This window comes from Nicotiana tomentosiformis, chromosome 7 (assembly GCF_000390325.3).
Source record: "Nicotiana tomentosiformis chromosome 7, ASM39032v3, whole genome shotgun sequence".
NCBI classification, from domain to species: Eukaryota; Viridiplantae; Streptophyta; class Magnoliopsida; order Solanales; family Solanaceae; genus Nicotiana; species Nicotiana tomentosiformis.
This window is the reverse complement of record NC_090818.1, coordinates 47039488-47056526: the sequence shown is the minus strand read 5'-3', so window position 1 is coordinate 47056526 and position 17039 is coordinate 47039488. Positions and strand designations below refer to the sequence as shown.

Genomic DNA, 17039 nt, shown 5'->3' with positions numbered 1-17039 from the left:
TCTTCATTAGCAAGACACAAAGTATTCTAACGATTATGAGTAGCAAACTATAATGTATTGAATATGTTTCCTTTCATATGATTTAGATTTATCTTTTTGAATATTTAATCTTCTATAGACTTTATTCTTTAATCCTAACTTGATTAATATCTTTCCACTCGTGTGATTTATATTTTCTTTGACTTTGCTTGATTTCTTTTACGTTGTTGTAGAATAGTTGATGGATCTGTACTCTAGTCATCTTTCATTTTTTTTTTAATTCGTCACCCTTTAAATAGTAAAAATATCTAGAGAGTTTTGCCAAATCCTATAAAAGAACGTATGTTATTGTATTCTACTTCTACTGATAAATTTTACATGATATTTAAAAAAATATAGAAAATTAACTGAACCGCACCGATATCTACATAAGTGAGACAGTTTCAAAAATTTTAATTTTGATTATATATAATAAAATAATCGAAAACTTGGCATGGTATAAATTTTATAAAATAATCTCCCAACAATTGACACCCCTAGCAATAATCACCCATTGGGGGACTTAACTGATAAATCCGAAAATCGTGTTGTACACACTGCAAAAGAGCGCGTGACTGTATTCATAAAGCGTTGAAAGAGGGGGGAAGATTCTGCCATAGTTGAATCCAGTGGTCGGCGAAACCAACCGTTAAAAGTATTCCGTCAGTGCCTCCGTCAAATTCAACTCTTTCAATACTTCAAACCGTACCTTAATCAAAGGTCAGCTGTCCTGTTGGAATTGGAGTCTAAGTCTAACCTTCGTCCCTAGTTTCACCTCCTCTTTTTATAAATATATAAGCAAGCAAGTTCACATTTTGCTGCTCAATTATTCTTTCTAATTCTCAATTCTCACTGCCACATAAATTTCTCCAAATATTCATATCAATAAACAAAGGCAAGCTGTTTCTTTTAGACCCAAGCTCAAGAATTTTTGAGTTTCCCTTTTGCTTCCGCAGATTTTACCAGGTATTTCTCATCCTCCAATTGCAACTTCGACTCTGTCTTGGTTGAAAAATAAAAACTGATGTTCCTTTTATTTTTTGTCTTTCTCAATTCGGTTTCCTTTCTGGTTTTTCTCCGCAATCAAACAGACTGATATAACAAGGTTTTATTGTGTGTATTCTCATGCTTCGGTTCTTTAGACTATAATATAAAAAAGGGTGGATAAATTGAAACGGGTAAATAGGCGCATATATTTCTATTCCGGAATTGTCATAGCCTTATTTATTGAATAAAATGAACAAATAGTAAATAATTTGTTACAATAATATGCTTCGTGATGTGTTTACAGTTGTGCACTTCTAAGCTTGAATAAATAAGTAATGAATTTCTTATATGTTAGTTGAATGACATGTATATTGTAGCTTAACAACGTTTCCCTGCTACTAATTTTTTTATTTTTTTATATGAAGTCAAAAATGAAGACTTTCACCTTCTTTCCAATAGCGGCTCGTATTAGTTTTGGCACTTTTAAGGTTGCGTCGCAGCGGTAAAGTTGTCTTCACAGTTTGAGCCGCATAATCAGCCATTGATACTTGCATCAGGGTTGATCGCCTACATTACACCCTTCGGGTGCTGCCATTTCCACGACCCTGCGTGAACGCGAGATACTCCATGCATCGGACTCTCCTTTTATGAGAGAGGTGTGCGAGTTATCTTGTGTGCACCTGACTATCAGAACTTTTAAGGTTCTTTTTGGAGGAGAGTGGATGTGGAGGTTGTGGTAGGTAGAAAGTGTGTTGTTTCAAATTTTTTATGTCTTCAAGAGGTATAGAGGAGTTGCTTCTTAAGCCATAGCTGGTTTACAGAATGCAAATTTTAATGCATACGCAACTATTAGGACTGATGTGAGAGTTGACGGTAGATGGGCACTTCAATTTTTATTTTTGTTTTGTTTCTGTTGTGTTATGAGAATCATAAGGAGCATGGTCATATTTAAGATGTATTTGGTAAATCTGGTTGTGAACTTGTAATTTCCATCTAAATGTTGCTAGACTAAAAATGTTCTTACTTGGCAAGACATAATTGCATCTCACTTTTATATACTATTGTTAATTTCGCATGATAGATTATCATTTTTTTTGCCTCGTGATATCATGCAACGTGCAATGGTTGTGCTCCGAGTGCTTGAATCTGTAATTTCTGCGCGTCCAAGTCATTAGAAAACTCTGTTTTCCCATCAACAAGGGTTGCCAAACTGATGTATACTTGTTTGTGTACCTTTTGCAGGTTGATTTGTTAACAGATACTAACTGTTAAAGTGTTCGTACTGGGAATGATTTATGCTTAGGTCAGCTAATGATAGCCATATAGCATGGAATCACACCATCTGTATGGATATGGTGTGACTGGTGCGAATTTATCATACTCTTACTCTAAGGCTACTACTCCTTCATTGCCTAATAGGCTGTTGGGAACATTGAAATTTGACTCGAGAAATTCTCCAAACTCTCCATTTGCAAACTATTTTGATCCTGATACCCCTACCACATTAAGTGATAGCCTGGAGCAGCACAGCTCTACTGAAAATATTTCAGGAACTAGTCCTTCCAGTAATTCCTCACTGGATTATAATCATTATTTCCATCGCCCTAGTCCCTCTCCTAATTTCCGCCCAAACACTCTACTGGTTCGCTCTGGTGAAACTTCTTTACAACAGTATGCAAACCACAGTCAGAACATGAAACATGCTCTGCTGCAATTGGAAACTGCTTTAATGGGGCCAGAGGAAGAAGCCACAACATCCAGTCCCTCGGCAGGGGATATTAAGCAGCCACAAACATCAGGTCAGAGGTCCAGGATGTGGAACCAAGAAGGCCAGGTTTCGCGTCGAATTGAAACACAGCCGTTACATGTCTCCGCCTTTGGCATATCAAGCAGTGGGATTCAAAGTGAGAAGCGGCACAAAGCAATGGAGGATTTGTCATTGCAGGGAATTCCTTCTGGCAACCTAAAGCAGCTGCTTATAGCATGTGCCAGAGCTCTTGCTGAGAACAAATTAGATGATTTTGGATCACTGATTGCCAAGGCAAGAAATGCTGTTTCCATTACTGGAGATCCGATCCAACGTCTCGGTGCTTACATAGTAGAAGGGCTAGTAGCTAGAAAAGAAGCATCTGGAACCAACATTTACAGGGCTCTGAGGTGTAAGGAACCAGCTGGCAGGGATTTGCTTTCCTACATGCAAATCCTATATGAGATATGTCCTTATCTAAAATTTGGTTACATGGCTGCAAATGGTGCAATAGCAGAAGCATGCAGAAATGAAGATCGCATTCACATTATAGACTTCCAAATTGCACAAGGGACTCAATGGCTGACTCTTCTTCAAGCTCTTGCGGCCAGGCCTAGCGGTGCCCCTCATGTACGTATTACAGGGATTGATGATCCAGTTTCAAAATATGCCCGGGGAGATGGATTAACATTAGTGGGGGAGCGGCTCGCAGAAGTTTCTAAGAAATTCAACATTCCAGTTGAGTTTCATGCAGTGCCAGTTTTCGCTCCTGAAGTCACCAGGGATATGCTTGACGTCAGGCCTGGTGAGGCTCTGGCAGTAAACTTCCCTTTGGTACTTCACCACACACCTGATGAGAGTGTTGACGTGACTAACCCAAGGGATGAGCTTCTTAGGATGGTAAAGTCGCTTTCTCCCAAGGTGGTCACTTTGGTGGAACAAGAATCAAATACAAACACAGCTCCTTTTTTCCCGCGATTTTTAGAAGCTCTAGACTACTATTGTGCCATGTTCGAGTCCATAGACGTGACCTTGGAAAGGGACAGGAAGGAGCGGATCAACGTGGAGCAGCATTGTTTGGCTAGGGATATAGTTAACATCATAGCATGCGAGGGGAAGGAAAGGGTGGAACGTCATGAGCTATTAGGCAAATGGAAACTGAGGTTCACAATGGCAGGGTTCAGGCAATATCCGCTGAGCTCGTACGTGAATTCAGTAATAAAGAGCCTCTTGAGGTGCTACTCAGAGCATTATACACTAGTGGAGAAAGATGGCGCTATGTTGTTGGGATGGAAGGACAGGAATCTAATCTCAGCATCTGCTTGGCACTGAGAATGAAACAAATTTATGTAAACCAGAGGAAGAGCTATTTCTAGCAAATAACAGTTTCTAGTATAGTATGTGGGAAACAGATGAAATAGCCTTTCTAGCACGTCATGTAGTTTGAATGTAGCGATAGATAATTTCAGGTATCACAAACTATTGTTTATAGGTATCTTTTATTTTGTTCATGGGCTCATCCCTTAGTTTAGAAATTTTCTTGCGGAATCTTTAGGATATTAATTTTAAGTATCACAACCTATTGTGTTTATAGATAACTTTCATTTTGTTAATTAGCTCTTGTCCCTTAGTTTGGAAGTTTTCTTGAGTTGCACCAAATTTTGTAATGGAGCAGTTGAAAACATCAAACTCTCAAGGGGCGAACAAAAACAAGATGGAGTAATAGAAAAATAGAAAATGCAAAAGAGACACATTATCTCTTTTGCATTATCATTGTAAACTATCCTTGTAAATTTGTTCTGGTAGTGTAAATGTCTAATAGATTGGCAAAGTTTTACATAAACACAAATGAAAGGCCCAATTGACAAGCCTCTCTCACTTCATAGTGTGTTTGTATGACAGAACATTTCTATTTTGTGTCTCACACAACAAATACACATATTACGTGAATCATTTTCATTGCATAACACGTTTCTCCATTAAATAAAAGAAGAACAGAAAAGGTAATTACAAAAGTTCTCTGTCAGATAATTGTTTGTGTGTGTTAGTCTTTTTTGTCTATTTTTAAAATTTCTGGCCCAATTGAAGCAAATATGCACCGGCTAACAAGTTCTCTTTTCATGTTCTGCTCCCATCCATCTTTAATTTTACGATCCCAATTTTTTATTTTTTTTCACAGATGGGAGATTTGCTTTTAGAGATCTATCTTTTATACATAAGAGATCTAAAAATGATACTTTCTTAATTTTAATATTGTAAAAAATCGTGAAAGCAAAATAATTAATAAAAGAGTATTCAGATATTGTTTTTGTTTGTTTTCCGGTTTCTATAGTAAAATAATGGGCGAAAAACTTGTTTCAATAATAAAAGAAAGGATGAATAAATTATGGACAAAAATAAAAGACTAAAGGAAGAAACAGTATTTTGGTTGTGAATTCTCTGCTCGAGGTACGATGAAGAGTTTCAGGTAACACCTTCTGAGTTATAGTTTTCATGATTGATTCTTTTTTTCTATTCTTGTATGAGTGTCTTAATATAGAAAGCACACAACTTACGCTGTTACGCATGATTTCTAAATTTTGCTTTTTATATTATTAAAGTTATAAAATTATTTTTATATTATTTTATTGGTAATTAAATAACTTTCATTACCAAGTAAATGTTATGTACAAATCTCAAAATAAAAATGAAGCTTGGACATAAGGCTCCAGGCAGTCAAAACCAAATAGCACAAGCATCTAACAAGTAACAAAATTCCTAAGGATAAACCTGGGAAGTAGTTTTTATTTTTTTTTATTTTTGGTAATAAAGGTATTTATTCGAATAGCAAACTTCAAGAGTTATTACAAGGAGAGACTCGCCTAGGTAACAATCTACATATTCCATCTCTTTCAAAAGTAGTACAAACAAAAGCGGGGAAGGGATATGTGAGTAATCTTCCAAAAGCGTCCATGTTGCATGCATTTTTTGCTAATTAGTCTGCCGCTCCATTAGCTTCCTAAATACATGCTTTAATGACGGATCACTCGTGCTCCTCAATAGGGACCTGCCATCATCAATCAAGTTTTGGTAGAGACAATCATCATTAGGGAGCATGTTAATAAGTTCTTGACCATCCGTTTCAATTACTAATGGTAACAATCCTTTTTCAATTGCTAGTTTAACCCCGTGAAATAGTGCCAATGCCGTCATGTAGATATTTGTCGCGTGTTCTATACCCATGTTGAATCCCAGAACCCATGATTTGTTACTATCCCTGAAGACAACCCTATACCACCTTTTCCTGGATTACCTAAACATGCGCCATCTATGTTTAGTTTGTAGAAGTTGGCATTGGGTGATTCCCACTTAATAAGAATGGTATTTCTTCTAGATTTACTAGCTAGCCTATTAGTCGAAAAAAATCCCTATTCACGGGAATGTTAATGTTAGGGGATGAGTTGTTGTCCCTAAAAACAATATTGTTTCTGGTGGTCCATATATGCTATAGTAGTAAAGGGAGAAGTTCCGACCAGTTGACATATTTGTTGAAGGGTTTTCTAGACTTCAGCTGAGAGCTAGCTTTGCTTTCATAATACGAGTTTGTTTGGTCAAGCTTCTAGTGGGTTAAAAGTATTTTTTTTTTTAATAAAATATTTATTTGAAAATATGAGGTGTTCGTCCAAAATAGAGAAGTACTTTGAGCATCAACAAAAATAAATTTTCTGCCTTTGAAGAAGCTATAAATTCTAGCTTCTTCCAAGAAGCAGAAGCAGAAAATTAATTTTTCAAAGACAAAAATATTCTTACCATAAAATTATATTTCTTAAATTATCCCTTATTAATATAATTTTTTTTATCTCTATTATCCCTTTGTTTCCTTTTTATTTTTACACTATTTTTATTCCTCTTCTCTTATTCCTATTTGGAATAATCTCTCCACTATAAATATATCTCTCCTTTTCTCTTTCGATGTTTCTTCATTTCTTCGTTTCCTATTACTCTTTGAAATAATAATACTAATCACTATATCCAAATATTTTCTTCACAAGGTATAATTATTTTTCTTTTGTAGTATACTAGTATTATATGATCTTCAGTTTTTAATTTTATTTTATATTTTTTTTGGCATGCATGCATATTATATAGTTGACATAATGCAACACTATCTAGTTTATTGTTTTCTCAAGAATTGATAGTATTTTTCATACATATAACTTGTAAGCACATATATTCCTACAAATATTATTGCTTTTATGAACTTATATTTTATATTAGCTAAAATCTTTACTATATATTACTTTATATTTTATACTTTAATTAAATATAGATAAAAAAACTAATTAAATTCTTTTAGAATCAATATATAAAATTTCTCTTTTTTAGACAATGTTAATTGTAAACTAAATCTTTACTATCATTTTTTCATAATTTATCAATCAAAAGTATTTTTTAGAAAGATTGGCAAAGCATAATTTACTTATCAAATATCTGCAAAAAGTATTTTTCATACGAGTTGGCCAAACACAAACTGCTAATCTTCAAAAGTACTTGTCACGACCCAAAATTCACAAGTCGTGATGGCACCTAACCCAACTCTCCTAGGTAAGCCAACAATCACATAATAACAATAAAATCGAATAAACGTGGTCTATTAACTCAAAAACGGAGGAATATCATAAAGTATGTGAGAATAAACTATAATACTGCTACAACCAACCCCAAAATCTGGTATCAAAGAGTACACGAGCACTACTGAATAACAAGATACAAGCAAAAACCTTTAATACAACTGTTTGAACAATAGAGCAGTAAAGATAGAGATAACTGAAGAGAACTTCAAGGATTGATGACGATATAACAACTACCCCGTAGTCTCCCAAAAGCTCGCAACAACTCAAGCCTGAGAATCAACTCGACCAGATGTACCTAAATCTGCACATGCAGTGCAGAGTATATTATGAGTACAACCGACCTCATGTACTCAATGAAAAACAACACTAACCTTGGGCTGAAAGCAGTAACGAAAACAATAGTCAAATGCCAATATCAATAACCGGTAACAATTCGGAATATAAAGGAAAACCGTAGAAACAAGTAGGTCAATGATATCATGTTCAGCTTATTCACATTGTAGAAATTTAAACATGCTTTCAAGTATAACAGTTAAAGCCCAACATGGATAAAGTATTTCATTTACGCTATGCCTATATATCAAGTATACATGTCAATCAATAATGTCACAGTAGATCTATTCATATTCACACTTAACAGTGTACGAGTGCCTGGCATAATTGTCCATCATCAAAGCACGTATATAAAATACTGTGCATGTGTTGACTGCTGGCATGTCAAACTTCAGAGGGGCTGATCCTGCCCAAGCGCTAATCATAATCATTTAGCCCAATAGTGTGGCCCGTGCACGCGTCGTCCCAAAACAATAACACTTAGCCCAATATGGGCATGGCGTATACGTCACCTCAAAATCAATACCAAGCCGGCTCTATGGTCCAAACTCAGTCATTTACCATTCATGTATCAGATAAACACATCTCAAAATGCTAAGTTTAACAGTGTTACACATAAGAGGGATCAACAATATGTGATGAATCAAACAAGAAGTACTGAAACAGAGATGTCATACATGGATATAGCATCATGACTGAGAAAATGTGTATATATAAGGCATATAGCTCTGAGACAGCAAGAATATCCCTATCAAGTCTCAAACAAATAACTCTTAGCTTAGACATAATGTCTAACATGAATCACAATTCAAATTATTAAACAAGTAGAGAAAACGCGGGGATAACAAGGTATGATAGCAAAACAAGCCTGGTAATAGCCTAAAGGCCTCCCCAACTAAGAACACACCGGTGCACGTACACACGCCCATCACCTAACGTGTACGTCACCCCAATATCTTTCATATAACGTAGTTCACATGGTTAAATACCTTCAAATCTAAGTTTAGATGTGTTACTTACCTCAAAGCGTGCAAATCAGTACTCCAAAAAGCCCTTGACTCGCGAATCGGCTTTTAAACGACTCGAATCTAGTCATAACTACTTCATACCATCAATAATAGCAATAGGAAATAATCTCTAATGATAAAACTAGAATCGTTAATCAAAATCGGAAAGTCAACCCCAAAAATTCACTCTAGACCCGCACCCTGGAATCTGACAAAATTCACAAATTATGAATACTCATTTAATTACGAGTCCAACTATACTAAATTCATTCAATTCCATCCACAAATCGACCCCCAAATCACCAAATCTCACTCTCCAACAACATAGCCTAAAATCTCCAATTTCCACCTCAAATACACATAAACTAGGTATAATAATCAATGGGTAATCAATATTTATCAATAAAAGTGATAAATCTTCACTTACCTCTTCAATGGTAGCAAAATACCTCTCAAAATCGCCCTTAGCCGAGCTCTACAAGTCCAAGATGAGAGAAATAACTCAAACCTTCGATTTAATACACTGCCCCAGCGATTTCGCACCTGCGGCTTACTTAAATGCACCTGTGGTCCCGCTTCTGTGGAATCGTGGCCACATCTGCGGCTTCCTACAAAAGCCGACCATACACTTCTGCGGAGTAACCATCGCATCTGGGAGTCCGGTTCTGCGGACTCCTTTCGCATTTACGGTCCCAGACCTTCACGCCAATATCCGCTTCTGCGGTCACTCTTGCGCTTCTGTGCATGCGCATCTGCGTCTCAATGTCCACATCTGCGAAAACCCATGAACACACCCCACTTCACTTTTGCGTTCCACCTCCCGCATCTGTGAGCTCCCCAGCCTCAGCATATTTTGCACCTGCGTTGGCCTGACTACTACTGTGGTCTCGCACCTGCGGTAAAATCCTCGTAGGTGTGATTGTACCAAAACTTGAAATTCTTCAGCAATTCTACAAAGTCCAAACTTGGTCCGCACATAATCCGAATCGCACCCGAGGTCCAATCTAAATATACCAACAAGTTTTAGAACATGATACAAACTTACTCTAACCCTCAAATCACATCAAACAACACCAAAATTCCGAATCACACATCAATTCAGGTCTAATGAACTAATGAACTTCCAACTTCTGAAACTAATGCCGAACCACATCAAATCAAGTCCGATTGACCTCAAATTTTGCACACTAGTATCAAATGACACAACAGACCTATTCCAACTATCGAAACATAAATCCGATCCCGAAAGTCAACTTTCGGTCAAACCTCTCAACCTCCCAAACCTTCAACTTTCCAACTTTAGCTAAAAAAGCATCAAATCAATCTACGGATCTCAAAATCAACATTCGTATACACGGCTAAGTTCAAAATCACCATATGAAGCTACTGGAACCATCAAAACTCCATTCTGGAGTTATCTACACAAAAGTCAAAATCTGATCAATTCTTTGAACTTAAGCCTTCAACCTCGGGACCAAGTGTCCCAATTCACTCTGAAACATCCCCGAAACCAAGCCAACTACACTGGCAAGTCACATAACCACAAATGAATATAGAAGAAGCAATAAATAGGAGAATTAGTCTACAGTACAAAAAATGACCGACCGGGTCATTACATTCTCCCCCTCTTAAATAAACATCCATCCTCGAACGGGTCTAGAATCATACATGGAGTCTCAAATAGGTGTGAATATATGCTCCGCATCTCCCGCTCGTCCTCCCAAGTATCCTCCTTGGCCGACTGACCTCTTCAACGAACTTTCACTGATGCTATATTCTTTGACCTCAACTTTCAAACCTGCTCGTCCAAAATAGCCACCGGCTCTACATCATAAGTCAAATCCCCATCCAGTTGTACCGTGCTGAAGTCCAAAACATGTGACGTATCACCAAAATACTTCTGGAGCATAGAAACATGAAACACTGAGTGAACACCGGATAGACTAGATGGCAAGGCAAGTCTGTGGGCCACCTCTCCGATCCTCTCAAGCACCTCGAAAGGAACAATATACCGAGGGCTCAACTTGCCTTTCTTTTCGAACCTCATCACACCCTTCATGGGCAAAACTCTAAGTAACACCTTCTCACCCACCATATATGCAACATCACGAACCTTCCTATCAACATAACTCTTATGTCTGGACTGTGCTGTACGAAACCGATCCTGAATCAACTTGACTTTCTCCAAGGCATTCCGAACCAAATCAGTGCCCAACAACCTAGACTCTCCCGGCTCAAACCAACCAACTGGAGAATGATAACGCCTCCCATATAAGGCCTCATAAGGAGCCATCTGAATACTCGATTGGTAGCTGTTATTTTAGGCAAAATCTGCAAGCAGTAATAACTGATCCCATAAACCATCGAAATCCATAACACATGCGCGTATCATGTCCTCCAAGATCTGAATGGCGTGCTCGGACTGCCCGTTCGTCTGGGGGTGAAATGTTATACTCAACTCAACTCATGTACCTAACTCATACTGCACAGCTCTCCATAAATGCGATATGAATTGCGTGCCTCGCTCAGTTATAATGGACACCGGCACACCATAAAGACGCTCAATCTCACCGATATAGATCTGAGCTAGCTGCTCTGAAGAATAGGTAGTCACAACCAAAATGATGTATGCAGACTTGGATAGTCTATACACAATAACCCATACTGTATCAAATTTTTTCAAAGTCCTTGAGAGCCCAACAACGAAATCCATGGTAATACGCTCCCATTTTCACTCAGGAATCTCAAGTCTCTGAAGCAAACCGCCCGACCTCTAATGCTCGTACTTCACTTGTTGACCGTTAAACACCGAGCCATAAACTCTACTATATCTTTCTTCATTATTCTTCACCAATAGTTCTACCTCAAATCCTAATACATCTTGGTGGCACCCGGATGAATGGAATACCGCAAACTGTGGGCCTCCTCAAGAATCTACACACGCCACCCATCCATATTGGGTACACAAATCCGATCTTGCATCCGCAACACCCCATCATCTCCAATATAAACCTCTTTGGCAACATTGACTACACTATGTCCTTAAGGAAAATCAAATGGGGGTCGTCATACTGACGCGACGCTTATACAAAGAAGATCGAGAAACCACGTAAGCAAGAACCAATCTAGGCTCCGAAACATATTACCTCACGAACTGATTGGCCAAAGCCTGAACATACAATGCTAGCGGTCTCTCACCAACTTGTATATATGTGAGGCTACCCATACTTGCAGCCTTTCTACTCAAGGCATCGTCCACCATATTGGCCTTTCCGGGATGATACAAAATAGTGCTATCATAGTCTTTTAACAGCTCCAACCACCTCCGCTGCCTTAAGTTTAGATCATTTTTCTTAAACAAGTATTTTAGACTCCGATGATCTGTGAATAACTCACAAGACACGATGTAGAGATAGTGCCTCTAGATCTTCAATGCGTGAACAATGGATGCCAACTCTAAATCATGAATGGGGTAGTTTTTCTCATGGGGCTTCAGCTGACACGAAGCATAAGCAATCACCCTACAATCTTGCATTACGACTCACATGATGTCAATCCGTGAAGCATCACAATAAACTATATATGAATTCGATGCTGACGGCAAAACTAGAACTGGAGCTGTGGTCAAAGCAGTCTTGAGCTTCTAAAAGCTCTCCTCACACTCATCAGACCACCTGAATGGGGCACCCTTCCAGGTCAACCTAGTTAATGGTGTAGAAATGGATGAAAAACCCTCCACAAAATAGCGCTAATAACCTTCCAAACCCAAGAAGTGCTGAATCTTTATAGCTGAAGACGGTCTGGACCAACTCTGAACTGCCTCAATCTTCTTCGGGTCTACCTTAATCCCCTCACTAGACACCACTTGGACCAAGAACGCCACCGAATCAAGCCAAAACTCACACTTGGAGAATGTAGCATATAGCTTCTTCTCTCTCAAGGTCTGGAGTACAATTCTTAGATGCTGCTCATGATCCTCCTAGATGCGTGAGTACACCGATATGTCGTCAATGAACACAATGACGAATGAATCAAGATATAGCTGGAATACACACTTCATCAAATGCATAAAAGTTGTTGGGGGCATTGGTCAGCCCAAAAGACATCACAAGAAACTCGTAGTGCCCATAGCAGGTCCTGAATGTCGTCTTCAAAATATCAAAATCTCGAATCTTCAATTGATGATAGCCTGACCTCAAATCAATCTTTGAAAATACCCTCGCACCCTGAAGCTGGTAAAATAAGTCATCAATGCATGGTAGAAGATACTTGTTCTTAATGATAACTTTGTTCAATTGCCGGTAGTCAATACACATCCTCATAGTACTATCCTTCTTCTTCACAAATAGAACCGGCGCACCCTAAGGCAACACACTAGGCCCGATGAAGCCCTTTTAAAATAACTCTTGAAGTTGTTCCTTTAACTCTTTCAATTCTGCTGGTGCCATGCGATACGGTGGAATAGAGATCCCTCACAAAGGCCAAATATGCCAGACATCCCTTCTCAACCATCCGTTGAGCCTTCAAATATGAAATCACTATACTAGGAACATAATATAGGGAACCTCTCCTCTCAACCCTAGGCAACCCCGACATCGCTAATGTTACGGTCTTAGCATGACAATCGAGAATAGCATGATATTGTGATAACCAATCCATGTCTAATATCATGTCAAAATCAACCATGCTAAGTAGTAAAAGATCAACTCTCGTATCTAATCCCCCAATAGTCACCACACACGACCGATACACATGGTCCACAATAATAGAATTACCCATAGGTGTAGATATATGAACATGCGTAACTAAAGAATCATGGAACATATCCAAATAACGAGAAAAGTATGATGACACATATGAGTAAGTGGAACCAGGATCAAATAATACTAAAGCATCCCTGTGGCATACTGAAACAATACATGTGATTACAGTGTCAGAAGCAACTGCCTCTAGACTAGTGGGAAAAGCATAACATCGAGCCTGACCACCACTTGTCTGACCTCCCCCTCTGGGGCGACGTCGACCCGCACGACCTCCACCCCGAGTTGGTTGAGTGGGTGGTGTAGCAACTGGTGCAAGGGTCATAGACTAGCCTCCCTGCTGCACTGAACCTCTGTAATGACGTGGACTATAATTCCTCACATGCCCCAACTCTCCACAATCGTAACAACCTCGAGCTGGAAATGACGGTGGGGCATGAATCGGACCCCAAGAACTTGAATAACCACTGGAAGAGCCCGATACTGATGAACTCTAAACTGATAGAGTGCGGTACAATCTCTAAGCTGGAAGTGCACTGATAGATGACTGAACCAGACGAGTACTGAATGAACCATGACTAGCTGATACACCACGATGAACTGGATGAGCCATATGAGCGGGCCATTAAGGACGACCTCTTTTGTGATGTGAATAACCTCCAGGAAAGGTACCACTGGAACCACCTAAAACACGGGACCTCTTTACCTCCCGCTCTCACACTAAAGCTTGCGAACTGACTCCAAGCGCCTGGCAATCTCGACTACATGGTCAAACCTAGCATCCGTCTCGGCCTCTCGACCATACTGTAACGTAAACCATAGTTGAGGCCATCAATGAACCTCTCGATCCTCTCCCTCTCAGTGGGAACCAACCATGTAACATGACGAGTCAAATCCGTGAATCTTATCTGATACATAGTTACAGTCATCTCCCACTGGCGTAGCTACTCAAAATCTCTACGCAACTCCTCCCTGCGAGTCTGTGGGATAAACTTCTCTAAAAAAGAATGGAGAACTCATGCCATGTAAGTGGCATTGCGCCGACTGGCCTGCTCAACTCATAGGCCTGCCACCATCTGTAGGCTACCCCTGTCAGCTAAAAAGTGGTAATGCAACTCCAATAGTCTCCAAAACACCCGTTGTGCGAAGAATCCTCTGACACCTGTCTAGGAAATCCTGATCATCTTCTAACTCCTCCCAGCTAAACTCTGGAGGATTAAGCCTCCCGAAACGCTCCACTCTTCTGATCCTCATCACTCATAGGTGGACCAACCTTGGCCCGAGTAGTAGCAGATGGATGAACTGGTAGTACACCCGGTGTCTGGAGTCCCTGAGCTAGCTGCTTTGGAGTACGGGCGACAGGAGTCTGGGCATCTCCCCCGGCTTGTAGAGTGGCTGGTGTAGCTGGAACCAAAACCTCCTGAGCCAGACTCGTGCACATAGTCAAAATATGGGTTGAGGCCTCCTGAAGGTCAGGAATAATGATGGACACCACTGGTGCCTAAGCTGGCCCTACCTGCTCAACGATATCTGGTACCCGCTCCTCAGTTAGAGTGACTGGTGGCTCCACAGGTACTGCTCTGGCTATAGTACCAGCCACACCTCGGCCTCTACCACGGCCCGGCCTCTCGCGGCCCTAACTGGCAGTACTAGTGGCCGTTCGCCTGATCTGGTCGCACGTGTCCTCACCATCAGTGAGAATAGAAGAGTCAAGGTTCAAACTTCGAAAATAACAAATTTTCACGATAAGAATGCAAGAAAGTGAAGTTTTCTAATAGTTTGGTAGCCTCTCGAAGATAAGCACAGACGTCTCTGTATCGATCCGCAAGACTCTACTAAACTTGCTCGTGACTCGTGAGACTTTGGTCTCCTCTTCTTTTTTCCCACAGAGAAGTCTAAGGGAATTTCTCTCCTCCGTGAGCCCAAGGAGGTCAGCCTCATACTGACTCAGCTCAGCTCAAGACGCAGCTAATGCTTCCCGATGAAGCGCTGAGGCCTACGCAGAAAGAAGAAAAGAAGTTAGACAGGAAGAGAAAAATGAACACATGGGTAATACCAACAAGGGGAGTGAAGGCTTACCCGACTCAGAGCTTGCTGCGCTTCGTTAAAAAGGTTCGATGCCTCGCCCGAGTCATTTCTCGAGACCTCCAAGTTGCTCAGGTCGGTAGCATGTTCGACCCCAGTAAAGTAATCACAGAAGGGATCCTCCCTTCCGTGGTCTCCTTCGATGGAGAGGGTCTTCAAGGCCCGAGCCTCTTGAATCATCTCCTCAAAAAATGAGAGGAACAGCGGGGAGCTTCCAATTTCTATTGCCCCAAGTAGATCCCTTGGGGGTTCTCTTCATCTCGAGGGTCCTCGAGACCAGCCCTTACAGCCGTACCCACCGTTGGCTCATTATGGTGGGAGGCATCTTCAATACTCGATGACTCGGGGACTTCATCCAAGTCTCTTCCTGAGACCCCCTCATCTCGAGACAGAGTCTCTGCACTCTTCACCGATTCAGTGGCTTTTGGGGCCTCGGTGCTCGTTCCCACTCGAGCCACCAGCCCGAAGTCATCTTCTTCCTCTTCTTCGCCTTCATCCCTTAGACGTGGAATAGGGGCTTACTATGAGTTTTGGCCTCCCATAGGCCCTTCGATAAATCACGCCATGAGCGCTCGACATATGTAGAGGTCGAGGCCAGGTCCCGAACCTAGCTGTTGAGGTTAGGAATTGCACCGAGCATCCAAGCGACCATTACATCATGGAAACGGATATCAAGCAAAGGATCAAAATAATAAATAAGAACTAACAATGGGATTGTACTTAAGCTTCATATTCCATTTCTCGAGAAATCGCATCTTCTCAGCCGGGATTAGGTCGGAAGTCCTCACTCGAACGAACCGTCCCATCCAGCCTCTGTCTTTGTCCTCGTCTATTCTCGAGAACATCACTTTGGTAGCCCGGCGTTGGAGTTTTATTAAGCCGCCTAGATAGAGGCAGGGGCTGTACAACCTGGTGAGGTGGTTGAGGATGAAAGGCATCCCCTCGACTTTGCTCACGAAGAATCGGAGCCAAATAACAATTCGCCAAAAGATATGATGGACTTGGCCTAGAGTTATTTGGTATTGACGGCAAAAATCAACGACGACGGGATCGAGGGGGCCCAGCGTGAAAGGGTAAGTGTAAACACTTAGAAACCCTTCCACATGGGTGGTGATGTCCTCTTCGGGGATCGGGATCACCACCCCATTGCCCTCCCAGTTGCAGTCTTTTTTTACCTACTTAAGGTATCCCTCAGTTATCGAGCATATATACCTCGACATTGGCTCGCATCGACCGGGAATCAACGAGGCTTTATCGGTCTTAAAGTCAGAGGTGAGGACGCACCCCCCGGGAACACACTCCTCAGGGCGTGGATCTACCGGTATTTTATCGCCGGCCGGTACCGATGAAGAAGCGTTTTCCTTTTGAGGTACAATTTTTGACGGTTTCGCCATTTGGATTTGAAGTTAAAAATAGATGGAGATGATAAGATTTGGTTTTCTAAGAAGAGGTTAGTAGTGAAAATCGTAGATTTGCCGATGAAGAACTT

The 17039-nt window shown here is 40.5% G+C and overlaps 1 protein-coding gene across 1 annotated transcript; it reads left to right on the top strand.

Moving 5' to 3' along the window:
• The first annotated feature begins 641 nt into the window (after positions 1–641).
• Positions 642–4263, top strand: LOC104091102 (scarecrow-like protein 21). Its single transcript, XM_009596376.4, has 2 exons — positions 642–984; positions 2248–4263. The coding sequence occupies exon 2, from the start codon at positions 2333–2335 to the stop codon at positions 4082–4084; it is 1752 nt and encodes a 583-aa protein (XP_009594671.1). The 5' UTR covers positions 642–984; positions 2248–2332; the 3' UTR covers positions 4085–4263.
• The last annotated feature ends 12776 nt before the right edge of the window (positions 4264–17039 follow it).

Bases quoted from the DNA above. Each gene is read 5' to 3' on its own strand.
- LOC104091102 (XM_009596376.4), top strand. From the start codon at position 2,333: ATGGAATCACACCATCTGTATGGATATGGTGTGACTGGTGCGAATTTA.